The following is a 26,636-nucleotide window of genomic DNA, read 5'->3' on the forward strand; positions in this document are numbered from 1 at the left end:
CATCTAAATTCTCATATAGTATAATATATTCACTTATTCATTTTATATATATATAGATATATTAATATAATATACACATTTCTGGCTTTATTTTTCTTTAACTGTGACAAGTTAAAAAAGTTCATTGTATCAAAAAAAAAAAAAAAACTTTTAAAATTAAATTAAATGTCTCCTCCATATGTCCTCATTAAAGTATTACAGACACGATGTTTTTTGTTTTGTTTGTTTAATACAAATCTTGTTTTGAAATTAATTAACAGTTGAACAGTAATACCGGAAGTAAAAGCTCCAGTATTTTCCCCCCTCTGACTCTGGGCGCTGTGTGTGTTTTTTCTCGAGCGCGTCGCGAGGATATGGAAGATGGCGAGCGCGGAGACAGCGGCAGAGCACGAGCGAATCCTGCGTGAGATTGAGAGCACAGACACTAACTGCATTGGACCAACGCTCCGGTAAGTCTCCATTAACCGTACAGGAGGCTCCCGGGCTAATGTGACATTTGGGTTCAAAGGTGCCCGGAGAGCCTGTTCTCCTTGTTCCTTCAACTTTTCACTTTAGAGACTTGCCAGGAAATCTTCCATTCAAGTTGTCAGGCTGGGAAAGTAGGTGCTCAGTAGCGGTTTAGAGAAAGTTTTAGTTAGTATTCCTCTCACATGGCTCCCTGCAGGAGTCCCGGAGAGAGCAGGCGGATATTGGAGAATAATGAATAATGCTCTTTATTTGAAAACAAACCAAACGAAACGTTTACACTGTGTTCTGTTGTTGCTGTCCATTGTATTTAAGGAAGTAACCCAGGCTTTTAACTTCTCCTCAAAACATTGGCATTTTGTTTCCCATTTAAATGGGATCATTTTACCTTTTCTTACATTTGTATTTCTGCGTCAGAGCTTGGTTGCACATTTGTCTTTAATGGACATAGTTATGGGAGAAATTAGTTAAAAGTTGCATATGAAGAATGAACCAAATGAACATAGTTATTTCTTGTGGAGTTTCAACTTTTTAACCAGCTTGAGCTAAATTTGCAAACCACAGATTTCAGTTAAAGGTCAGCATTTCTGTGTCAGAAGTGGTTGACATTTTAGAAAAGTACGTGTTATGAGAGGTAAATGAAATCAACAATCCTGAAGTATGTTAGATTAGTTGGTTCAGCTTTAGTTTATCTTTAATTGCGTATATTTAATCTCATTCAGTTATTTTTTAGCCTTGCCTACCAATATGACAGCAGCATCTAGCCTATGTTATGACTTAAAAACTGTTTATGGCGAAGATCTTTTTTTTCAATGACGGCTACTTAAAGGTCAAAAGATTTACAATGTCTTGACTCTTGAGCAAGTACACAGAATGTAGAGAGCATAATGTGGACAGTAAATTTAAGGGTGTCTTTTCCACTTACTTTCCTCATAGTTAACCTGCATGTCAACTATGTTCGGTTCCTTTAATAATAATAATAATAATAATAATACATTTTATTTGTAAAGCACTTTTCATAAAAGAATCTCAAAGTGCTACAGAGACCACATTAAATGAATTAAAATCAGAAACAAATAAAAATACAAGTGATAAAATACATAAGAAAAAAACAGCTAAAAGAGGAGTTTTTAGTGCAGAGTGAGATTAGCAAAGCCTAAGGACAACTTAAGAACGCCTGCCTGAACAAAACAGTTTTAAGCTCTTTTTTTAAAAGTGTCCACAGACTGGGGTTTTCGTAAATGTTCAGGGAGGGAGTACCAGATGCGAGGGGCAGCAGAGCAGAAGTCTCCCATGGTGCGGAGTCTTGAGCGTGGCTGATGGAGGAGGTTTGTGCTTTGGGACCGGAGGTTACGGGTGGATGAGTGAGGGGTAAGGAGGTCTTTGAGGTATTGCGGGGTGTTGTTATAGATGCAAAGGTGGGTGATGAGGGCAATCTTGTATTGAATTCTTGAGGCTATGGGGAGCCAGTGGAGGTTCTGAAGAATGGGAGTGATGTGTTCGTATTTGCGGGTTTTCATCAGAGTTCGGGCGGCACAGTTCTGAATGAATTGAAGTTTTTGAAGGTGTTTATTTGGTATACCGATAAGCAGGCTGTTACAGTAATCAAGCCTGGAGGAAAGTTAACCTGCATGTCAACTATGTTGATACAAGTCAAGCACCAGTTCACTAATTGAATCCATTTCCTGTTACTTGGCGACCAGTTTGTGTTTTACATGTTGTTTAGATAGTGGAACTGTGTGATGCTAATTTTGGTGCTAGCAGGGTGGTGTGTGGGGCTGGGGCACACTGATAATGACATATTCTCACACCTCTGGTGGGACTTTCATTTACAGAATGAGGTGACATTACGAGCACAGCCTGAATTCATGGCCATGGTCATATTTTCATTTAGTTATAACATGTGGTTCTTTTACACCAGCCCCATAAGACAGTGCACCTAAAAGCATAAGGAGCTGTGTTCTTTATTATGTATGTCAAGTACAGAACAAGACAGTAGAGCTAATGTTGGCTGATTGGACCGGCAAAAAATTGGCCGGAGAAAACCCAAGAATATACCGCGAACCCAGACGACGTACTGAAGGAAAAGGAAAATTGAGCTGAAGTACGTAGGAGGGCGGAGCCAGGCTAGTGTTAAATGGGTTATCGAAAAAGAAAATGTAAGGTTCTATCCATTGGCTATTAATTGGATGGAAGCGTGAATGCAAGTTTGCATTCGCTTGTATGAAAAAGAATGCGTTTAAGCGAACTAAATTCGCCACCAGAGAGAGGTCTGTTGTTTCACTTGGTTTATGTCCTTTTGATTAAAGATTACAAGCAAAAAAAAAAAAAGATGAAACGTGTGGATGAATTGTACACAGTGATGCCGACCCTATAATCCAATCCAATTGCAAAACCAAACACTGTCTTTGCTGGATATTTCATATTGCTTGGAAGTTTTCTAGCAGGGAAGAATTTTTTTCAGAGTAATTTTTTTTTTTTTTTAGGGATTGGGACTTTTTTCATGGCAATTAAGCATGAAAAAATCTAATTCTAATTCCAATCCAGTCTACATAAACTGATATGTATATAAGTATGTTTTTTTCTTTTTATACTATAAAAATACTGCATCGCATTGTATACATTTTTTTTTTGGTGCAGAATTTGAATTCTTTTATAAAAATGTGACCTGGACCTGGATCTTTTAGATTGACCCACAAGAACATAGTAAATCCCATATCCCTTCAAATTACCCTCTGTATCAGATCAGGATCTGGATCAGAATGATCTGGATTTGGATCTGGGTTACCAGTTCTCTAAATGGGATCTTCACAGATCACAATGGAGGCGACTAGCTATGTAAGAACAACAGTTAGAAAAGTGAATGTGGGGTTCCTTTAAGTGTTTTTGTTTGAAGAGAATGGCACAATAAAACAATGCAAACATCCCCTTTCATTTTAAAATTCCTTTAAACAGTCAGACCCCTACCCTAAAGGGACACTGTGATGGAAAAATATGAGATGGCAAGGGAAATTCTTTTTGAGACTAAAAACATTTGTGAGGGAACGCAAAAGCATTGAAAGATAATTGTTTCAACACAAATATACATGCAATAAAATATGCCGTATTTTGACTGGTTTATCTCATCTTGTGTAATTAAGTTGGCTTGGAAAAGCCAACATACTGATATTGTATTTAAGCTTATTATTATTCTTCTTAGCCAAAATTTCTCCACGCTACTCCTCCTAAACTGTTCAAGCTACAACCACTAAACTCAGACTAAACCTTCAAACTGTTCTGACTCGAGTTGCTTGCTCTTTTCAGACTGATCAGACTTAACGGTTTTCCTAAAATTGCTGATCAAAAATTGGAAAAATCCCATAGACTTTCATTGCGGAATGTTCAAATTGAGCCAAGACTATTTAAACTTCAACTGTATAAATTCAAATTTTGACAGTTGGAGAGGCTCCTTAGACTCCATCAGCTGCCATTCTATGTACTACCGGTATTTCTAATTCATTGAGACTTTTTTTTATCAACCCATTTTCAAGATTGAATGAATCCAATAGCCGAAATCTCATCAGATTACTTTTAAACAACTGGGCCAAGGTCTTTTTCCATCCATGTTAATCCAACATATACAACTCATATCTCTCCTGCACTGTTGTACTGCACATTAGAAGGACTTCAAGTAATTCAGCGACTTCCTATGTATCGTATTGTAAGGTCAAGTTGTGTAGTAAAAGCATGGGTCCCTGACTTTTGCCAGCTAACTGACTGTGCAGATTTAATGGACTGCGTGTTCTTCTAGATGTTTCCTTAAAGTGCTAATTTAAGGACAGTGGAAGGCTTCTCACTTTCTGATGTGCTTTTAATGGATGGTACAACACATTATGAGACATGGCTCAATAAAATGTAAACAAGCTAATCAATGGCAACATTTTTTTTTAATGGTTGGCTGAGATTGACTTCCTGGCTCCGAAACACTATCTCTCTGTTTTTTTTTTTTTCTCTCCTCAATTTAGATGTCTGTTTGAGCTCTTTTTGTTGCCATTTTTAAATGCTTCTCATTTAAGCTCAGATGCAGTTGATAGTGCTTTACCTTTTATTCTGTTGACGTAAGCAGGTTTAACATCCTCATATGTCTAAATTAGTACCTCTTTCTAAAGACTGAATTTTCTGCTTTTTGTGGCACAGCTGTCAGCGAATGTGACTTGCTTTCACATGAACAGTGTGTGTTTTGTTGGTAGATACAGCGTCTGTTGGCATCAGAATTTGTACCATGGGCTGTCTGTGTTATATTGTATCCATGTGATGTCTCATAGAACATGTTTTCTTTCCAATGTGCAAGTATTTAAATGAGAAGAGCTGACTCTTAAGAGTGTGAGAGAACTATGTTTGGCTTTATATGAAATATGAAGATGCTTCTAGCAATACTTCTGGGGCCCTAGGTCTGAAATTGTGTGTAGTATGAGAGAGATTGAATGCTGAGACAGCCTGGGCTGATCTGTCTTAGTGAGTCAGTTTCCCCACCCAGACTGTACTGCTTCCACTCCCGCCCAGCTCAAACTATAATTACTCTATTATTTCAGTCAGTCTCTAAATGGACTGGCTATGGCTAGTAATTTAAATCGCTTTATGATACATGCCACTGAAGTATGTAATGTAATGTGCTCTGCAAGTCGTTTTTGTCGCTCCATAGAAGAAGTGATTGGCTATTTCATAATCATATACATGCCAGGACTTGTGATGACATTCCAATGGTTAAGCCCTGTAGCATAATTCACGCATAGAAGAAAAATCAGTCTGCCTTTCCTTGGTCTGCTCATCCTTCCCAAGCTATCTAGAAGTTTTAATGTGAGCATGAAATGGAAATCAATTTTCTAAATGCATTTAATCGATCTTGTTGTGAACGATTTATCCATTCATATGATTGTTTTTTGTAAGTGTGGCAGATTTTTCCCTACGCACCTGACTTAAGTTTAACCTGGGTCCTCTCAGGAGGACCTCTTCAATAATATTTATCCTCTAGCGCGTCTCCTAATCGACGTCGGCTGAGTCGGTCAACGTCTTGACCCCCACGAACACTAGCACTTGGGAATAAGGTCTCTAGTGTTCCACTAACCTGTGCAGCAGTAGCCAGACAGACTCCAGACAATGCCTTATGTTTTAATCACGGCCGGAGGATCTCAGACAAATTTCAGAGAGAATCCCACCAGCAAAAAGAATACAACAGTTTTTATAGAATGATACATTACATAATTTTCCTACAATATGATTGGTTCTTCCTATGTATAATCCAGCAAACCCTCCTGTTACTAGGCAGAAACAAACTCTGGATTTCTTGATTACTCAAAATCATGAGTTTTTTAATTTAGATATCTGTCTAGTTTAATTTCCCCTTTTGTTATATTCGGAGATGATTCAGAGTGACACACATGGACTGACTTTGACCAAAGTGTTTGGAAACATTTAGGTTTCAAAAGCATATAAATGATTTTGATTTGAAAATGTTAGTTATGATTAATTAAAAAAATTATCACATAAGCTTGTAATTTTTTTTATGGAAATTTGATAACTTGATCTTCTGGTAGATTGTCAGACTTCTCTCTGGTGATGTATACAGCACCGACTATACAATCGACTGCAAGCTCACATTCAGATCTGCCTCCATCCTATTCTTGTTCATTCTATTCATCAAGCGATGAATAGAAGCAAGTCCTCGTCCTAGACTTTACCCAATGATCTGTTTAACTTGTATACGTCTCAATACAGAAGATCTGTTGCTACACCACAGTATCAGATGGCAGAGAAGTGCATAAGCTTTTAGGAAGAGACCTGCTTAACCATTTCAGTGGTCTGCCTAAGTAAACTGCTATGTAGTTATACAGCTGAATTTGTTGTGGTTACAGAGCCTTTAACATTTTTAATAGGTATTTTAATACTCAAATAGGTAATTCCTAGTTTAGTAACTAAAGTACTTTATGTTTTCTGTAACAATTGGTGCTAAATACAGGGCCGTAACCACCAAAGGCATTGAGGGGAGTAACCAAATTGCCCCCCCCCAATATTTGATATTCTTAGTGGTGCTCTGCTGCTCTCCATTACTCACCACTGTTTGTTGTTAGGATGAGAGTTTAAAAAGTTATATTTTTAAGCTTGCCTGCCTCAGAGGTCTAACAACGCTCGTCAATGTCAAAATAATGGCCATTGGCCAATCAGGTCAAAGAAGGCGGGGCATATTGTTAACTGGAGACGTGTGAATTCCAACCCCTTTAGTAATATACAGTGATGCAAACAGTGATGGTTTTTTTTATGGAATTTTGCAGAAAATGCTATAATTTACATGATCCATGTCTTTGACAGAATAGACATACAAATAAGAGAAAATGTGTGCATATTTTTAAATAAATATGTTTAAATAAAAGTAGTTTCAATTAATTACTTCACAACTAGGCTACAATTATCAGAACTTCTCTTACCGTTCTATTTTCGTTTTCTTTATTCCTTTAAATTCCTTTAAATTCCTTTAAATTCCTTTAAATTCCTTTTAATCATTCTTTTAATCCTTTAATTATTTAATATCTTTAAATTAAAAGACCAATACCCCCCCCCAAAACAAAGAACAAAAACCTTTGGTCCCCCCAATCTTCAAGACATGGTTACGTCCTTGGCTAAGTAGCCTATAGATTACAACAAGGATGTGAGTTCACACACCTGGTGAATTGGACAACCAATGGTAGCAAATAAATCGGACTGGGATGGACAGCTGAAAATAATGCTGTAACCAATCACAAAATTAAAAATCTCCAAAAAGTCCCTTTTAGGACAAGTTTGTGTATTGTTACTGAATGTTCATAATTCAGTAACATAAATCAGTACTCATGCCTATCCCAACTGTAAATCATTAATCATTCAGAAAAGGAGTGATGACAACAGTATTAAACTACAGGGTGTGGCCCTTAGAGCTCAAATGTAAGAAAGTCTAAAGAACTAAAATTCACAAAAATTCTTGATTATTAGACATTGATTACTAAGTGTGTGTATGTGTACATCTTGGAGTACCAAGAACGAGTAGTTAGGTTTCTTGTCACATGCTGGGCCACAGTGACTTTAATGCTAGACACTTGACTGCTTGTTCTTGCAAATACCTTCTCAGCTATCACTCTTTCTCTCTGTCTGTCTGTCTGTCTCATCCAATCTCTCTTCTTTTTCGGTTTATACGTTTTGTGAAGAAATCTTTCTGTCTTCAATGTCCTTGATCTCCTGGTCTCTTGTGTGGGCAGTTGTTGTCCTGACCCCTGTAGAGTGATTACTGCTTCAAAAAGGAAGAGAGGACTGCAGCTTTGGAAACACGGTTCTTTGTTCCAATTATGGCAAGAGGAATGTTGTAAATATTTTGGGCTCTCTCTGCATCCACCTGAGGAATTTCGAACAAACACTTCAGAGTGCTTGAGCCAGTTATTGAGGATCATTACTCAAGGATTGATTATTTAAAGAACAGAGGCAAAGAACTGTATCATTGGTTTCATAGGATTTCCATTTGCATTAAAAGCAATTCAAATATTGCAAAATAATTTCCAGTAAATCGATTCAAAGTGTTCGATTACATATGAAACAATGTAATGATCTAGGCTTTCACATTTTCTCCGAATTGCTAGGTTGTTTTAGTGACTAATTTGAGTGTAGTCCAGAACGCTGTGGAATACTGTGCTGCTTTTCCATTGTTTTTCTGTGCAAACATGCATTAGACGGACCTGTTTGACCATTGCGCTCGCTTCTCGCATATATAACAGGAACTTGCACATGACACGCCGTTCTGAAAATGTGGTGCTCAAGTTAAAAGAAGTTCAACTTTTAAAAAACATGTCTGTAGAGAGCTTGCATTTTTTTTTTTCATTCCACTGACCTGCATCAAACTTTTTTAACCGCAAAAACACGTTCTGTGGTCCCTAAGTCAAGCAGACTGGTCTGGTCTCTAGACATGACCTGGGTCTGACTTTGTTGGTCTATTATCCACCAAGGAAATAAAAAAATAGTCATATATTATTTACAACAGTAAAAGCTTACCTCTCGTTAAAAAGCAACATGAGTTGAGATATCATTAATGTGCATAACATGAGCATGAAAGTTTAATTCAGGCGGTTTGGGATTTAGAACAAAAGTAATATGATAGAGATTGTTGCCATAGTCAGACATTTAACCTGGAAGCACAAAAGCCTGCACAGTGGGCGCAGTTGGAGGTGGACAATCATTCCACAAACCACCACCTTCTCCGTTTTGTTCCATGTACTTTCTGAACAGTGGGGAATCTTTAGATCGGCAACTTATGACCTTTACAACAGAGCTGCAATCACACAGTTAACCTGCAAACAATACACTTAATGATGAAGGAAATTACTTGCGGACCTCCACCATCAGGGCGGCAGGACTGAGAGAGATGTCTGCCGGTGGTTGCAAGAAACCCTTAAAGGAACACTACACCGTTTTTTTAAATAGGGCTTATTCACCGTCTTTCCTACATTTAGATAGGTGGGCAAATGCATTTTTGTCTCAGTGCATGCATTGTTTTAGTTTGGAAGCGCCACCGCTAGCTTAGCAAAATGAATGGAATCCTTTGTTGCCAGCTAGCATGTCATGAGTAAAAGTGAAAAAATAAATAAAAAAAACCCGAATTACTTCTTGTGGCCTGCGTATTCACAACGAGTACAAATAGCAATGGGCGCAGAGATATCACACTCACCACCAATGTTGATGTGTTGACTCTCATCCTCACGTCCTCAGGCTGTTGAGCGATCGCAACCTCCTCCTCCTGTCGTTCTATTTCCAAAGCACGCAGCTCCTCTTCTGAAAACTCTGGTTCCTAGAGGTATGGTTCTGGCTCTTGACTGTCTGAGAAGTCACCCTCTTCGTCTCTCACAAAATCCGCCATGTTCATCGCCATTCACTATGTCTACTGTAGGAAAAATAGCCGGCTACTATTCACGCTGGTATGTTGATGGAAGTTGGGGGATTTCAGGTGTTGTGTGATATCTCTGCGCCCAAGTAGCAGTGCTTCGCCCCCAATATAGTCCCAAGTCAATATCTGCCTAGGAAATCGCCTAGTCTTAATCTGCATTGCTATTTGTACTCATTGTGAATACGCAGGCCACAAGAAGTAATTCGTTATTTTAATTTTGTATCACTTTTACTCATGACATGCTAGCTGGCAACAAAGGATTCCATTCATTATGCTAAGCTAAGCTATCGGTGGCGCTGCCAAACTAAAACAATGCATGCACTGAGACAAAAATGCATTTGCCCACCTATCTAAATGTAGGAAAGATGGTGAATAAGCCCTATTTCAAAAAACGGTGGAGTGTTCCTTTAAGTTATGAAAACCTGTTCCAAACCTGTATGAATTTCTTTCTTCTGCTGAACACAAACATATATATTTTGAACAATATGGGTTACCAAACAGTTGATGGACCCCATTGACTTCCATAACATTTATTTTTATAGCTACTATGGAAGTCAATGGGCCCCATAAACTCTCTGGTGACCAACATTCTTCAGAATATCTTCTTTTGTGTTCAACAGAGTAATGGAATTCAGGTTTGGAACAAATTGAGAGTGAGTAAATGATGACAGAATTTTCATTTTTGGGTGAACTATGCCTTTTATATGGCAATATACTTTCTCTAGTTTCTATTATAACTTCAGGTTTTCTTTCTATTCTGTTTGTATTACAACATGTTTTTTTTAATAACTGATCTGTAGCCACGAGACATTTCTTTGACTTATAGTATTATAATTTGCAGTTTTGCTTTATTCTGTTCAGTTTTAATAACAGCAGCAACAATCAGGTACAGCTATGCAGAGTAGAGTTTTCAGCATTTATTTCCTATGTGTGATGTTTTTGCAGCCATCAACCTCAGCAGAGAAGCAGAGACCAACTCACCACAAAGGTGCAGCCAGGTCCACACCCAGCTGAGTCACTACACACACACACACACACACACACACACACACACACACACACACACACACACACACACACACGATTACTTACAGGCCCAACGGTAAAACTCTGATATGCTTTTGGTTGAAGGGTGTTCTTACACTTTTTGTGTGGTATTAGCAGGGAAGTGTTTGAAATGATTTTTTCCTTTTCTCTCCACAGTGGACTTGGTGGTTTACTAGATTAGTTCTGTGATAAGCTCTTAATGGCTTCCTCTGTATCAAAGACAATCAAACTGCCTGTTGTTGTTTTTATTTAGTTGATTTAACTTAAGAAAATGTAATGGCCTGTACAGGCAAATTAATTACATGTGCACCAAGTTAGTTTCGCTCAATCCATCTGTGGTCTTTTAGACATTTTAGCAGTGCTATTTTAGACATGTTCTATTCACTGGCATTTTTGCGGTCACCCACAACCAAACTAGGCTACTACTACCCCCATGAGGGCAACCACCCCAATAAAACATCCATTCCTGTGTCATTGATATGTCATTTGAGTGTACAACATTTTACACATATGCCATACATTTAGATGAAAGTTTCTTGGTGCGTGTTTAATTTCAGTCTCTATTTTGACATTAATGTGCCTTTGCATTGGTAATGTTTGAACAAAGATGCTCTCTAATCAGATCTTTTTTTAGAGATTTAAGATTGACATTTTGAGCTCTGCTGTGTGCAAGAAGTACTTGCGAAATCTGTAATGTTTGAATTAGACGTTGGGCAACATTCTGTGTTGCTCAGTGCTTTACTTCTGGCTTGCACTGCTACACGGATCATTTATCAGTCTGTCTCAGTATGAGGGGTTTATTTGTCTCTTAGTGTCCAGCTGTTGCACTGTGGCCCGTCTCTGCCCTCACTCTTGCTGCCTTTATTCCCACAGAGGAATTTACAGTTTCTAGACTGCTTCTTTCACTCCCAGTCTCTGTCACCTCCCACAAGACCTCAGGTTTTTCTGTACCATGCCGTTACTGGTACAAACGTCTGGTTTTGCATTCTATGCCAGTGTTTCTCAACTCCAGTCCTCGTGACCCACTGCTCTGCACATTTTGTATGTCTCCCTTATTTAACACACCTGAACCAGATCATCAGCTCATTAGGAGAGACTCCATGAACTGAACTGAGTGTGTCAGATAAGAGAGACATACAAAATGTGCAAAGCAGTGGGTCACGAGGACTGGAGTTGAGAACCACTGTTCTATGCGTCTGTGGTGTGGCTTGAACCAAGGGTCTTTAGCAATATAGTTTTATTTAAACAAAATACATTAAAACCTTAATATTGTGAAATATTATTACAACTTAAAATAAATGTTTTCTGTGTTAATATATTTTAAAATGTAACTCATTCCTGTGATGGCAAAGCTGAATTTTCATCATCATTACTTCAGTCTTCAGTGTCACATGATCCTTCAGAAATCATTCTAATATGCTGTTTTGGTGCACAAGAAACATTTCTTATTATCAACGTTGAAACAGTTGTGCTGCTTAATATTTTGTGAAAACCGTGATACTTTTTTTCATAATTGTTTGCTTATTTTGTGCTAAAACAAAACTTGCTGCAATCAAACTCCATAAAGTCATAAACAAATTTTCTGGAAAAATTATGGCATATGATGCAGAATATTAATAATTCACATTCTTCAGGGTTCTCAAGTCTCACGCATTGGCCGTGAGACACACGCAATTCACACGCTCACACGCCACACCGTGTATTTCTCACGCTGAAAAGGCAATGCCAACCAAGATGTCCTGCAAGCTTTATATATAACGTTGTATACGAGGCGCAGGCACACAAAGTGAAGTTTCCTGCCGCCAGCACGTATCTCGGACAGATTGCGTTCGTTACTAGGCAACATAGATGCGCGAACACATGGAAGTTGATGGAACATTCTCAGCCACCGTACGTTCGTTACTAGGTAACCAACAACATCGCGCGAACACACATCGTGATGGAGAAGGTAAGTTGGAAGAAAGCTCGTCTAACATTTTTAGGCTAGAACATTTAATATATAGCCCATCGTATACAATATTATTGATGCAGTCAAAAACTCTACAACTACTTTGCAACCAGACCAGAAGCTTTGGCTCAGTTTGGCTAGCTTACGTTATCTGAAACTAAGGGAAATGTTAGTGGGTATGGGAAGGAATGAAGATGTATTTCTTCATTTTATTTTAAATGATATATTATACTGTATTATTAGTCTTTATAGTTACATTAAGGCTACATGTATTAAAGCAGAGTGCTCTGGGACTGGGTAATATTTGTTTTTTTCAAACTGTTTGGAGCAATTTGTTATATTTTTGTAAATTTGTAATTTTGAAATATAACATTAAAGAGTATATTTGATGTGATGAATTGCTCTGTCATTTATCAGATTTACCAATTAATATAATTTAAATTTGTGCTGGTTAATTATGAACAATGGGTAAAATTGGGGGGCGGGGGCGGGGCTCCATTAGGGCTCCTCCCCTAACCGCGTGTGATCTCACTCCAAGCTTTTGATAAAACTTGAGAATCCTGCATTCTTACTGATGGTTTTACTGTTGCAAGGAATTTTTGCAAATTTGATTAACCTCATCTCTGTTAGCCAACTATAACATTATCTGGGTGACAAAGCAGCAGAATTTGCTGCAGCAATGTAGAATATTTCACAGACAACCAAAAGTCTGCTTAAATGGATGTACAAGATCAATTAATGTGTTTTTTTTATTTTTTATTTTTAGTTACAATGCACCAAGTGTCAGTTCCATCAGTTGTCTCGAAACACTCTCACACCGGCTCACTCCTTATTTTTGAGCTCTGACCATTCAGTACCATCATGATATAAAATTACCATCTGTTACCACCATCACTGACTACGGTACCATCGTACTGCAACAGAGTTTGTCTTGGCTGAACAGCACCATGAACTTGTTTTGTGCTTATTCTGGTGAATTAGAAGGGATTTTGAGTTTCTTGTGCCTTGCTGTCTTCTTACAGCTAATATTCGCTCCCATTCGAACAATGGGTTGTTCGTATGCTCAGAATGCTCTTGCTAGAATTGTATAATTAGGTGTTTTGTTGGTTAACTTGGAAAATGTCCAATTCAAATAGTTTCCTTTAAATAAACCATAAAAGGTCAATCAAATGAAAGTTTTTTTTTTCTTTTTTTCAGTACATTGACATGAGGCAGTGATTTAAGAGTCATGAACTGCAGTGACTGCAAACTCTTCCCTCTGTTAGACCGTGATCAGGTTTCAGTGTTTAGCCAGTGTACTGTGCTGAGGCTATTTCCTCTTTTAGAGCTTCTAATGTTACCTTAGAAACTCCAGATGGAGTTCAGCCCTTGCTGTCAGACGAAGATCTGGTCCAGGGTCAATAAAGCATGACCTAAACTTTGTCCAGGACAGTGTTTGCTTTCACTGCCTGTAATGTAGCAGCATTCTGATGTCTCATGAATTGCAGTTATTGTGCTGCAGTAAGTCCATGTTTTAGGTCATTTATACAATAAATTATACTTTAGTAATTATCTATTAATCCTATATTCCTATAATTTAATTATTGATGATATTCTGATAATTTAAAAACCAAATCAGAATTTATAGCAGTTATATGGATTTTTTTATTTTTTTTTACTGTGGCTTGTGCACGAACTGTGATTGACAGTCAGATCTCACACAGCCCTGCGCTGATTGGACCAGAAGAACCGGGAGCAGTGGATTTTTGGAAAACAAATAACAGGCACTAGGTGGAGGTAGAAGTGCAGGTTTTTTTCTAAAACCGGCTAATTTATGTTGTTCTGTCGGAGCATAGTGTCGTTTTCAGTGAATATGATAAAAATAAATCTTGCCGACTGCAACATTTGGGAGAAAATTGGATGTGTGAAAATATCGGATCTGTGCTGTTATTTATGTTGCTAGATTTGTCACGGTACCAGCATTTGATTTCAGCAGTCTGTACCAGTACCTGTACCAGCCAGTACCAGCTAAATTTTGCATTTCACTGTACCAATTTTGGTTCCAGAGCAAAAACTGTTGAATGAAGTACTTGACTTTTTTTTTTGTCCCATTTAACCCTAAAACTGGCAATGTGATCTGGGTGTAACATAGTTTTTGTCGTCTTTTTTGGGGTGTAAGAATGATTTTTTTCATCAAATCCTTTTATCATTTATCACAGCCTGGTCTGTCTTGAGTATGCTGGTCACATGATTTGTTTAAATATATTTTGTGATTAATTAGTCAGCCTGACCTAAATCCAACATGGCTGCCAGTGGTGCAGATTTTGAGATAAATATATATTAAACTAACTTTTCTTGTGAAAAAATAATACTAACACTGCTAACATTAATTATGAGCATTGTCTTAAGGTGCTGAAAAAGAAAATTTATAAAGTTGTTCATGTTGTTATTTAGCACGTTTTGAAATATATGTTACACCTGAGTCACATTGCCACTTTTGGGTATAAAAAAGGGATTAACTTTGTATTCATTTTTGTAACAATCTTTGTATTCTGAGTTTTTTTTTTTTTTACAAATTATAAAATGTACAGGTTAAACTGATACAGCCTCTCTGTCTTGAGTATGCTGGTCACATTATTTGCTTCAAGTTATCTGTGATCAATTAGTCAGCCTGACCTAAATCCAATTTTTTTTTACCATTTTACCTTTTTTTTTTTAACCATTTTTATGGTAACGCAAGGTCCGATTTCAAAACGGGTTTCACAGGCTGAATCTTGAGTTTGTAAGCTTTCCAATGATATATAATATGTCAACATTATATGAGTTGAAGTATAGAATATAATTGTTTTAAACATGCAATGGCAGTTACAGTTATAGATTTGGTCCTTTTTTTTTTATTTTTTTTATACCCTATAAACAGGCAATGTGATCTGGGAGTCACAACTCATAAAATCCAAAATACATAACATTTTTCAAAAATTCTTTTGGATATGATTTACTTAAGTCCAGATGATATAAAAAATGACATGAAATGATTTGTTGCTTATCATTTTCTACTCTTGCCTGTTTAAGGGTTAAATACAGTTGTCAGTATTCAGATTGTGAATGGGTAATAAACAGAAATCAAGGGAAGAGCCTCCCTTTATAACACTAAGGCTGTCAATATCTAAAGTTGCAAGCTCACTGAATTCTGCACTCTGGCAAAAACCCGTTATAATAAAAAGATATGTCTTAATTGTACAATTAATCTCTTATTTACATTGTGTTTATTGCTTTTTGTTGGCTATAATGAAAGGATTCCTAAGTGGCTCGCTTTGAACAAAACAAAACTGTCCTTTTTTTTTTTAGTGGTGTTAAGCAGATTCTGGCTGTTTCTCAATATGCGTTCTTAAGCGATATTGCGTCATTGGGTTCTTGTACATCATCAACCGTGGAAGTTCAATTCCAATACTCAAGTAATGTTACACAAGTACAGAGGACTCATGAAAGTACCTGGATGTGTTCTTGATATCGAGGATGCATCGAATGCAGACTTAAGAGAATGTTGATGTACGGAAGCCTGTAAGCTTTACATTTCTCAATCTCACTTAAGAGATTCCTGCTGCCAAGTTCACAAATACGTGACACTGTAAGTGTTTTATTTTACATTTGATTAAATTATTCAATTTCTGTAGTATATATTTTTTTTAACCTAAATACAGCTTTTTTGTCCCATTCTGCCTAAAAAACTTAAATAACTATTTATTTCATGTGTATCTTTGTTCCGTTTTACTGTTTATTTGCTCTGTTGGTAACGTAACAACCTTTGTTCTAACAGAAAATATACATTGTGATTTATGGCATTATCGTGGATTAAAATAACTCATAATATTCTAGTCATATCAGCATATCTGTCATGTATTTGTTGTAACTTTTGAACTACCTGGTACAGTAAGTTTAGATCGGTAGATGTGCTATTACATCATAGACAGAAAAAGTGCACTGCTATTGTTGGTATGAGGTGCTAACGTGTGTTTGGTGTGGCTTCTAAGTTTAGATCCTCTGCTCTATTTCCGATCCATTCTGTTTCCCAGCTGCCATTGAGCTATCTCTACATTTCATTCAGCCAACAGGATATGACATCCTAGCACACATAAGCATAGGTTTCCCTTAAGTTGGTTGAGGGTGACGACAGTTTGCAGAGGAAATGTTCTGAATGGGAATGCTGTGTAACAGGTCAACACACACACACACACACACACACACACTGCTCAAAGCAATGTTGTCATTCTTCAGAGTTAAAGGAACAGTTCACCCAAAAATGAAAATTTGCTGTTCATTTACTTACCCTCAGGCCATCCAAGATGTAGGTGACTTTTCTTCAGTAGAACACTAAAAAATATCAATGGCTACCGTCACATTGAGAGTCCAAAAACATATAACCTACAGGCAAAACAAAAACAATACCCGTGGCCCCTGACGATACATTGAGGTCTTATGAAGCAAAACAATCAGTCTGTGCAAGAAACTGAAAATGTTTTATGACATTATGATTACCTGTAATCCACAGCCTCTGCAAACGGTCCTGAGTGTGTTCAGGGCAATCTGGAGCACAGGTTTCCTGTCGCATAATTAATTCTCAATTAAGATATTAACATTCTTCAAATGTTAGAGTGTGTGCGCGAGACATGTTTGGGTGAAAAAAATCTCTCTCTCTCTTTCTCTCTCTTTCTCTCTCTCTGTGTCTCTCTCTCTCTGTGTCTCTCTGTGTCTCTCTGTGTCTCTCTGTGTCTCTCTCTCTCTCTCTCTCTCTCTCTCTCTCTCTCTCTCTCTCTCTCTCTCTCTCTCTCTCTCTCTCTCTCTCTCTCTCTCTCTCTCTCTCTCTCGTATCCTTTATCTGCTAAGGGAGTATTGGGAAATCAGGCACCATTTTTTTCTCAAGGAGGATATCACATTTCAGTTTTGGGAACATCAGCCTGTTTGCAAATAGTACTTGTGACTGTGAGCCAAAAGTGACAGTCAATCAAGTAAGATTAGTTCATGGTTGGCCCGTGCTGCGAAACGGGTAGAATCATTACATCCATACAGTCAGTGAGATATTCTTAATGCACACAAATGTTATCTTGACCTTTTTTAAATTTGATTATTCATAAGGAAGTGTCTTTACTGAGAGTCTTGAGCCAGATGCTGTAGAGTCTCACACAGATGGACCACTGCAGCTGTGCTTTTTACTGTTTATTCAGCTTTTTGTTTCCATTTCTGCGCTTGTTTTTGTGACTCTTGCTTAGGGAGTTGTGCAACACAGTTTAGTGAAGTTACTTACTTCCATGATAATAAGATATGTAATTTTTTTTTTTTTTTTTTTTTTTTAACATTTATTAACAGCCAAATGTCATTTAAAAAAATAAATAGTTTTGGCCTTTTTGTCTTTTATTTCATAAAACCGTGTAAGCAATAGGAGGAAAAAGGGGAACAGAATCGGGAAAGGACCTCAAGCGAGATTCAAACTTGCACAATGACTCCAACATCAAGTCACCATGAAAGTATTTATGATAAATTATTTATCTGTGCACATGTTCCCTTATAAATACTCTAAATTTTGAGCAGAGTATATTAGGCATTGCGTGACTAATTTGAGCATGTCCGCTCATTTGTCTGTCACAATGTTCACTTTTTTCCTGTATACGTCTCACATTTCCTTCCAGCATCTTCCTCTTACTACAGATAAAAATCCTAATTTCAGGTTGGGAAGTGCTTCTTTCACCTTGCAGCCCTGGATTTGAGGTGTTTACTGTGCCGTGAGTGTTTGTGGAAGAAGCTATCAGTGACGTCAAGACTGTGCTAATGGAAAGAGGACATTTCCTGAGGCACAGGAAGGCTGTGCTCAGGTGAAGCCATGTGCTGGTGTGTTTGTGTCCTTTGTGTTAGTGTATTTCACTGAACAGGACATCACATGCTTCCCTGACAGGCCTCACTGTGGCTCTGTCTATTAAACAGGGTTCATTTACATATGATGATGACTATCTGACCTCTATCAGGAGAGTGTGATGTTTAAGTCAGGCTCCCCCTGCCAAGTCCGGATTCACCCCAAACATGCTTCCCTTACTAATTTAAGATTTCCATATATAAAAAAAAAAAGTATTGTCACATTGGCTTGCTTACTGGAGGTAAAACTGCTTTGTCACCGTCTGTTCGAGTGGAACACTAGAATGTAATTGAATCAAATCAAATTGAATTGTGTTTTATTGTCACTTGTTTTGGGCATTAGTTGGTATGGTACATGCCATACTTAATTTAATGCAAAATTAAATGTTGCTATGAGGTATAAAACACAAAACATTTGGAAAGACATTTTCAGTGTGTCGTTTCCAATGGTTTTTTTATTTATTTTTTTGTATTTGCAGAGCTGAAGATGGAAAAGTATTGGATTTATTTTTAAATAACTCTTGCCGTTTGTCGTTTGCTTTGATTTCAAATGAAAAAGAAATATATATCCATTTACAAGTTGTTGAGCTTCTTGAGGAGTGTTTTATTTCATATCTTCTACTGCCACCTAGTGGTGAATACCTAGCGTCAGTAACAATGGAGAAAGATTGAATGTTTTATAGAGATTACATTTGCATTCTCTTCACTTTATCAGAAAGGATATCTCAGTTTTATTGTATTAGATAAGCTCAAAACAATTAAAGATCAACGAAGCACTTCATATATCTTTTGACAATATTTTCAGTTGTTCTGTTTAGTAATGTAGTATTTTGTATTTTGCATCAATCTAATGTAGCCTACATGTATTTGTATATAATGTAATGTTGACACTTCTTTTGTGTTCTCCTTGTCTTCCTGAAAGGTCTGTTTATGATGGACAGGAACATGGACTCTTCATGGAGAAACTGGAGGGGCGGATCCGCAACCACGACCGTGAAATTGAGAAGATGTGCAACCATCACTTCCAGGGCTTTGTGGACTCAATTACTGAGCTGCTCAAAGTGCGCGGGGAAGCCCAGAAACTCAAGGTGCAGAAAGAGGAGATGAGGGTTTGAGGAAATCCTATAAAACCAGAGAGAAGAAACAAGAGAAGAGGAAGCATTATAGGCTTAAACTGAAACAATTTGAACCACTTGTGTGTCATATGCCAGGAAAATATATAGTTCCTATATTGTTCAACAAATATACTTTCTGTTTATTCACTCAGATAATTGGTTGTCTTATCTTCCTCAGGGTCAGGTGACTGAGACCAATCAGAATCTACAAAATGACGGCAAGGGGGTGTGTATCCTGTTTGCTTAGTTTTGATTCAGAACATGTAACATTAACAAGCATGACTGAAATCAGTGGTTACCTCCCCTGTAGCTCCTGACGTCAATGGATGAACTGAGACAGTGCCGTCTGCAGCAGAGGAATATCGCCACCACCATTGACAAACTCACACACTGCTTACCAGGTAGAAACATCAGGCCTCTGTCTGAGCTTTTTCAATTTCAAATATTTGCTGTATTTACTCTACATTCAAAAGCTTGGGGTCAGTGACAGTGAATATATTTATAATGTTACTAAAGATATCTATTTCAAATAAATGCTGTTCTTTTGAACTTTCTGTTCATCAAAGAGTTTACCAGATAATATTAAGCAGCACAACCGTTACCAACTGTGATAATAAGAAACGTTTCCTAAGCACCAAATCAGCATGTTAGAATGAATTCTGAAGGATTGTGTGACACTGGAGACTGGAGTAATGGCTGCAGGATAGGAATATAAATTAATATACTTTTTTTTTTTTAAATAATATTTAACAATATTATGTTTTACTGTATTTTTGATCAAATCAAATTTGATAAATAAAATGTTTTATATAAAAATCATACCCAACCAAAACGTTTGACCTGTAGTGTATGTTTTTGAAGTGCTTGGAAGCTCACATGCTGTGCTCTTGACACTCTTCCCACAATTCCACTTGCTTTTTCCATGCAGTGTTGGAGATGTACACCAAACTGCAGGAACAGATGAGGACTAAAAGGTATGAAGTTTATTCAGTGCCTTTTTTTGTGCACATCAAAAACACCAGATGAGCACTAGGTGGCAGTAGAGATAAACTTATTCAGGTTGGGCTTAAATGGGCAGTTTAGTACCCACAATATTTTAACACCTTTACTTTAAAAAAAAATTACATTTGAGAACAGGACATTCTCAGCTGGGGAAGAGAGAGCAAGGTGTTGATGATTTAAACAGGCCCTTGATCACTGGACCACTGGAGTATCTCATCCAGCCAGATGTGACTGTGACCAGACAGAGAGAAAGAGAGTTTTCAGATGTCTGAGATGTTCAAAGCAGCATTTGGCAGATGTCAGGACTCAGAGACACAGAGGACACATTTGGACTGGATTTTCTTAGCTTTAGCAGCTGCATACATTGAACCATCCCAAATCTCAACATTTTCAGTCAACTTTGTTATTTATGGGATCTTTGTTTTTATAGTCAAGGACAGTAGACATCTGACCGGAAGGTGGAGGGAGAGAGGGGGAACTGGGTGGAAATGATACAGGATTTTATCCTGCTTCCTCATGAGCACACACCTCTTATTTACAAGCACATCGCAACCCTCAGGGGGACGTAAAGAGCTTCTGAAAAAGATTTGACAAAATGTGATAGGACTGTTAAACTTTACTGTTAATAAATTTAATTGTAATGGAAAATGTCTACATTTAACATCACTCTAGTTGTGGCTAGAAAAGATATACACTTAATAAATATCAATATTTTCAGAGAAATTTGATAATAATTTGCTTCAATACATTAATAGTATTTCATTTTAATGAATTTTGCATTGTTAAAATCATATTTTTTTGAATACAAAGAAAATATATAGCTGCCTTTATATTTTAGAAAGGGGGTTCCCTTACAATGGGATCATTATATTTGTGAAAAAGCCAGTCCACCTAAACTGCCACTCTAAATGTTTTTAAGCGTTGGTTTTGCTGTCTTGTCGTGTCCTCTGTGTGACCTGAGGTTCGGCATGGGCCTGCAACTTTTTTTGTTTTTTTATTTATCTCTGCTCTCCGTGTTTCCCCGTCTCTCTCGTGTGCTTGGTTTTGCCATTAGCCTGGAGGTAGCGGCAGGGTCGGCCAAGAGAGACTCTCTCCCCGGCGTCGGGTCTGCTGTGTAATGTTGCGTGACTGTGATGCTGTATTCAGAGAGAGAGAGAGAGTGTGTGTGTGTGTGTGTGCGATGAGCATAGCTCATCTCTGAGATCATCTTGATTGGGTTAAATTGTTATCATGCTGAGATTTAAGTCTTTAACCAAAGGTTAAAACACGCACTGCATGTGCAAGGCTCAACAATAAGAATGTCCTGGGGAGAGCTTTGAGAGTTTTGGGTCAGTTGACGGGACTGTCATTTGCCCTCCAGTTTAAAAAAAATAATAAAAAAAATAATACAAAATGTTTAATGCATGTGTATATACAAATGAAAAAAAGCAATTATAATTAATATTATTCATTTATTAATTATAAATTTTTTCCATGTAAAATGTTTTTTTTTTTTTTTTTTTTGTCATAATAAAAAAGTTGATGCTTTGAGGCCATGGAAAATTATGACTCAGAAGGAAGAGTCTAAACTTCTGTCTCAAGTGGGCCAACAGGAAAAAAACCTTATTGTTGAGCCCTGCATTTGTGCTCATTAATACTGGGAAGGTTTTTGAAGTAGCATATATATGCAACATTTCCTGTATCCATCATTTCTGACCCTGTCGTATGCTACCCAGATACTATCCAGCTCTACGAACTCTGGAACAGTTGGAGGAGAGCTGTTTGCCTCAAGCGGGATCATATCGTTTCTGCACCATCATGGCAGAGAATATCCCACGCCTGCGCACGCACATCAGAGACGTCTCCATGTCTGACCTCAAAGACTTCCTGGAGAGCATCCGCAAGCATTCGGATAAGATCGGAGAGACTGCCATGAAACAGGTGTGTGTGTTTGTGTTTGAGAGAGCGCTCGTGTCTGAATAATGCCTGGAGGGGTGTCTGAACTATTCTTTGACAGCTGCCTCATGTGCTCACCTCTGACCTGACGGTCACAGCTGGGTTTCAACGTGAGGTCTCCGAAGGAAGGACAAAGTCCTTGTTCTTCGGTAGTTTAATGTGCTTTTTCCCCATTTTTCCTTTCATCTTATCTCTGACCATCTAGTCATCTAGTCTGGAGGAAAGAGAGCTACCAATCTGTTCTGAATCAAAGATCATTTTAGGTCGCTTTTGTTTATGCCAGAGGAGTCTAGGAACACAGTGTATGGACGCTGCTTCAAGGACAGTGCACGGAGACACGGAGAAGACTCAGGGAACACATATGAGAGAAATTGAGTGGATTTTTCGTTGGAATGCAGAAAAGTCCTCTGCTTTCTTTTACAGTTATTAGACCAAGATGGGGTGAGGAGTGCATTAGAATATGAAACGCCAAGTAGACATTAAGATCTCCCAAGCACCATAAAAATCTGGCCTCACTTTTTTCTCTTTTCTCTTTGACATATTTTTCTTTGCTTTCTTACTTGTTCTTTTTCACAGAGGAATAAAACTGGTCATAATAGATGATATTGGATGAAAGCTCCATTGGAGGTGGTTTCTAAGGCAGGCATCACTATTGCACATACTTGCATGCCCATACATACTAAGTTTGGGGCTTTTCCGTATCACTAAGTATTACAATTTTCTTGCAAATCCTCCTGCACTGTTTTTGCTAGAGTAAAAACACAGACTTACAATGGAGAGCATATCTTGGTACCATTATATTATTGAGCAGTTGTCCAATTTAAAATAAGACAAAACAAGCATTACAATTACATTACAAGCTCAAACAACTAAAATCTAGATATTTCTTTTTAATTTACTTCAACTATTGTTTTGTTTTTTTTCTTCTCCAGGATTCCTACTGTCTAGAAATACGTGGATATATGAGGTAGCCTAATTTAAAAAAATAGTTATGACACTGTCATAGACACTTGGCCAGTAAGCAACAACCTAGAACACTCAACATCATTAAGGATCATTTTGCAGTATTCACCATCACATTGTCTTCAGAACATTCTCCACTCTTCTCAGATCTGTTGCTGCTACTAATTAAGAAACAGTGGAGAGCAAAAGTAGCCAAAAAGATGTCATGGAAGAGTTCAAATATTCCTCCTTGAAAAAGGCCAAAGCCACGCGTGTGTGTGCGCATGTGATGGTGTGCTATAACATATGTTTTCTTTTTACTGTGTGAAATTTTTTTTAGTTACACCCCAACACTTTCAAGAACACAAATGTAGCGAAACTACTAAATGAACATTTTTCAGCAGTATGAATTTAGCCCAGCTTTTGAAAAGCATTGGTCTATTCTTATATGGTCTATTCTATAAATTTGATCTATTCTTCTTTTTGTTCAGGCAGTTTAAGTTAAATGATTCCAGAAATGGAATCAAAAGTCGCGAAATATTGAGTTAAATGCTGCTGATGCTTCCAGCTAAATTCTATAAGTTAAAATGCATTTTATTTTTAAGAAGAATGCAATTTTAAGATGCATTCTGTTCAAGCTGGAGGTCATAAACCCTCATTTTTTTGTGTGACAAGTATACACTTCTATATACTGGAAATGATTAATTATATAATAATGTAGTTTTATATTTAAAGACGGATATTTCTCCCCAGCTTCAATGTAATAATGTATGTGGCTGCTTTTTTTGTTTCTGGGACTAGTTTTGTAATTTAACTTTTTCTCAAGAGGAGCTTTACTGTAATTGAATCACTTTCAGTTATGAGTAGCATGTAGCTTGGAAAGCTAGAGTTTCAAAGTTACTTCAATAACATTGGTTTTTGGAAAGTTAATTTAGTCTCTGACGATGTTGAAGAAGAGAAGTTGAACAATGAAACAATATGTGTATTCATCCAGGTAGGCAGGACTGAGGTAGATGTGTATTCTACCAGCAGGTTTTAATGCATTCGCTGTCTGACATGAGCAAATGCATGTGGACACCATGAGTTGTAATCAGAGATACCCGTTTGTTCTGTTGCTGGTCTGCTTCCAGTTGCCCCAGCCCAGCCTTTCGTTCCACTTTGTCCCTTTTTCCCCTCTCCTCATCAGCCTGTGCCCTTGTCCATAGTTTGAACAAACTGTTGGCTCCTGAAGCTCCGGAACTTGGTGAGTTTCCACCGGTCCAATCTAAATGATGGGACTGTTTGGTTTGAACTCTCTGCTGGTCTGCTTTCTGAGTCTGATCATCTGCTTTGTTTATCAAATGGCATACACGTCTATTAGTTTGTGTCCTTCCTTTAGTACAATGTGTTATCATTCATTGGATTATTTTTAATTTAATGAACAACATTGTTACTCATTGTTAACATTTATCCCTTTAAGTATTATTACAGAAGCTTTATTTTTAGCATATTTCTGCATTTAAACACAGGATGTAAATATAGTTGTACCTGTATGAAGACATGAAGTAATGCATGCTCTCATTTGTCATAAATAGTTGTTGCATCTCAAATCACTCTCTTGTTCACTCATTTATATATCTCCTATATAGTAAATATATCACAGTGCACTACATAAGAAGCCCTGTTTCTGTTAAGTGACGCAACGCCACCCTGCACAGCCAATTCAGACATTTAATTTGACTTATCTGAGTGAAGTAAAATAGTTTCATGACCATGCAGAGCAGTATAATAGATTTAGATTTAGAGGAGTTGTCCTGTACATATAATAACTGTATAATCTTGCCAATAATTATCTTTATAAACATTCAAAATATATAGTTCAAAAAATGTACTGACCCCAAACTTTTGAACTGTAGTGTATGTAGTTTAGGTTCAAATGGGAAAAACACTGGTATTTGTTGCAACTCTTCCACTAGCCCACCTCTTGGGCCTCTAGGTGATTGGCGTTTGAGACCTCCTGGTTTTGTGGGCCATCTGTATTCAGTATTGGGATTTATTGAAGGGATTGTGGGAGTAGAAAAGAAGGGAATCACGTAACAGGGTGAAGGGTAGATTGCACAAGATGAAGTCAAATTGGGAACAATCAGTGAATATCCCTCTTTTTATCCGTACATTTCTACTGACCGTAACGAAACCCCATATAGGGCCATGCAGATGCGCAAACAAGTTATTGTGCCATTTTAAACCATTAACATAAGCTGTAAGGATTAATCCCCGTGTGTAATATTGGTTGGATGTAAGGTGGATGAGATTGCCAAACAGATAATGAAACACACTGGCTCATGTGATTTTGGTTATGTGTTTTCTTGGGTGCCTGTCCTACCCTTCCAGTGGCCTCTGGCGAAGAACAGCAAATTGTACTGAACGGTGTTCAAACTCTTGAACCACACGATTTGCAGCATGCACAACCACCCAGGCAAATGCACACACACTTATGTCAACATCACCATGTGCTGTCCTAACCATGCGCGGCTGTTCGGGTTCAAAACGTGGTTAACTGCTTTTCCTCCCACCCTAGCGTCCTCTCATCTCCCATCATCTCCCATCACAAACTTCCATTTGACCCAGATTCTGCTCATGCTGATGCGATCCATGTCTGACCCGGTCTTGGCCACTGACTTCAGCTACTGCTTGAGTCTCTGAGATAAACCTTGATCTGGGGCACGGCTGGATCTGATCTTCAGCGACTCCCTTTTGGGAACACACTGTTTGAATGAATCAATCTTCCCTGGAGCCTGACTTCGTATCCCCAGGTTTATCTTCTAATAAAAGAGAGAAAGGAAGTGTGTTTTATAAGGTTTGGTGAAAACTAAAATGGAACCTCGAGTAAGCAATTAAATTATTTAATTTTTTTATTTTTTGGAGGGGGGGGGGGGGGGGTCGTGGGGTTTCCTAAGGGAACTCTTATTGTTGCTCAACACCACATACCAACACCTTCCCATTGTGTCAGCAGGTTTTGCATCACTTACTTTTTTCTTCAGAAAATGTCAACATCTTCCCCCTTATTTCTTGGCTTGTAAACCAGCAAAAACACCTTTAATCTCATGTCAATTCTCCCTTTTCCCCCCAGCAGTCAATGCTCTCCATTATGTAGTTCCATTTGCATCCAGTAGGTGGCAGCAAAGGTCATCGCAGATTCTGCCTGCCTCCGCCGCTCCGTAACGTCTCCCGCAGAAGTGGAATGTTGGTGTAGAGTTAAACCAATATTCAAACTCCAGTAACCTTTGAACAAAGTGACCGTCCAGTCGGCACTTGCCAAAGCCTCACATTCCTCCTATTAAAGTTTGTTTTCTTGCATGTCTTTGAGTCCTGTAAGATTTGT

General features: G+C 37.8%; 1 protein-coding gene across 3 annotated transcripts in view; it reads left to right on the top strand.

Annotated features, from left to right (window-relative positions):
- The first annotated feature begins 271 nt into the window (after positions 1-271).
- The window catches only part of exoc6b (exocyst complex component 6B), a 95,975-nt gene continuing 69,610 nt past the window's right edge, over positions 272-26,636 (top strand). For 2 of the 3 annotated variants that reach the window (XM_084403440.1, XM_084403438.1), the window contains exons 1-6: positions 293-449; positions 19,204-19,369; positions 19,575-19,622; positions 19,707-19,797; positions 20,325-20,370; positions 22,114-22,318. In XM_084403440.1, the coding sequence (XP_084259566.1) occupies positions 361-449; positions 19,204-19,369; positions 19,575-19,622; positions 19,707-19,797; positions 20,325-20,370; positions 22,114-22,318 (645 nt within the window). In that variant the 5' untranslated portion in view covers positions 293-360. Of the gene's footprint in view, positions 450-19,203; positions 19,370-19,574; positions 19,623-19,706; positions 19,798-20,324; positions 20,371-22,113; positions 22,319-26,636 lie in introns of all 3 variants that reach the window. The other variant, XM_084403439.1, reaches the window with a different exon arrangement.

The sequence above is a fragment of the Rutilus rutilus genome (genome assembly GCF_951802725.1).
Source record: "Rutilus rutilus genome assembly, chromosome: 3".
NCBI classification, from domain to species: Eukaryota; Metazoa; Chordata; class Actinopteri; order Cypriniformes; family Leuciscidae; genus Rutilus; species Rutilus rutilus.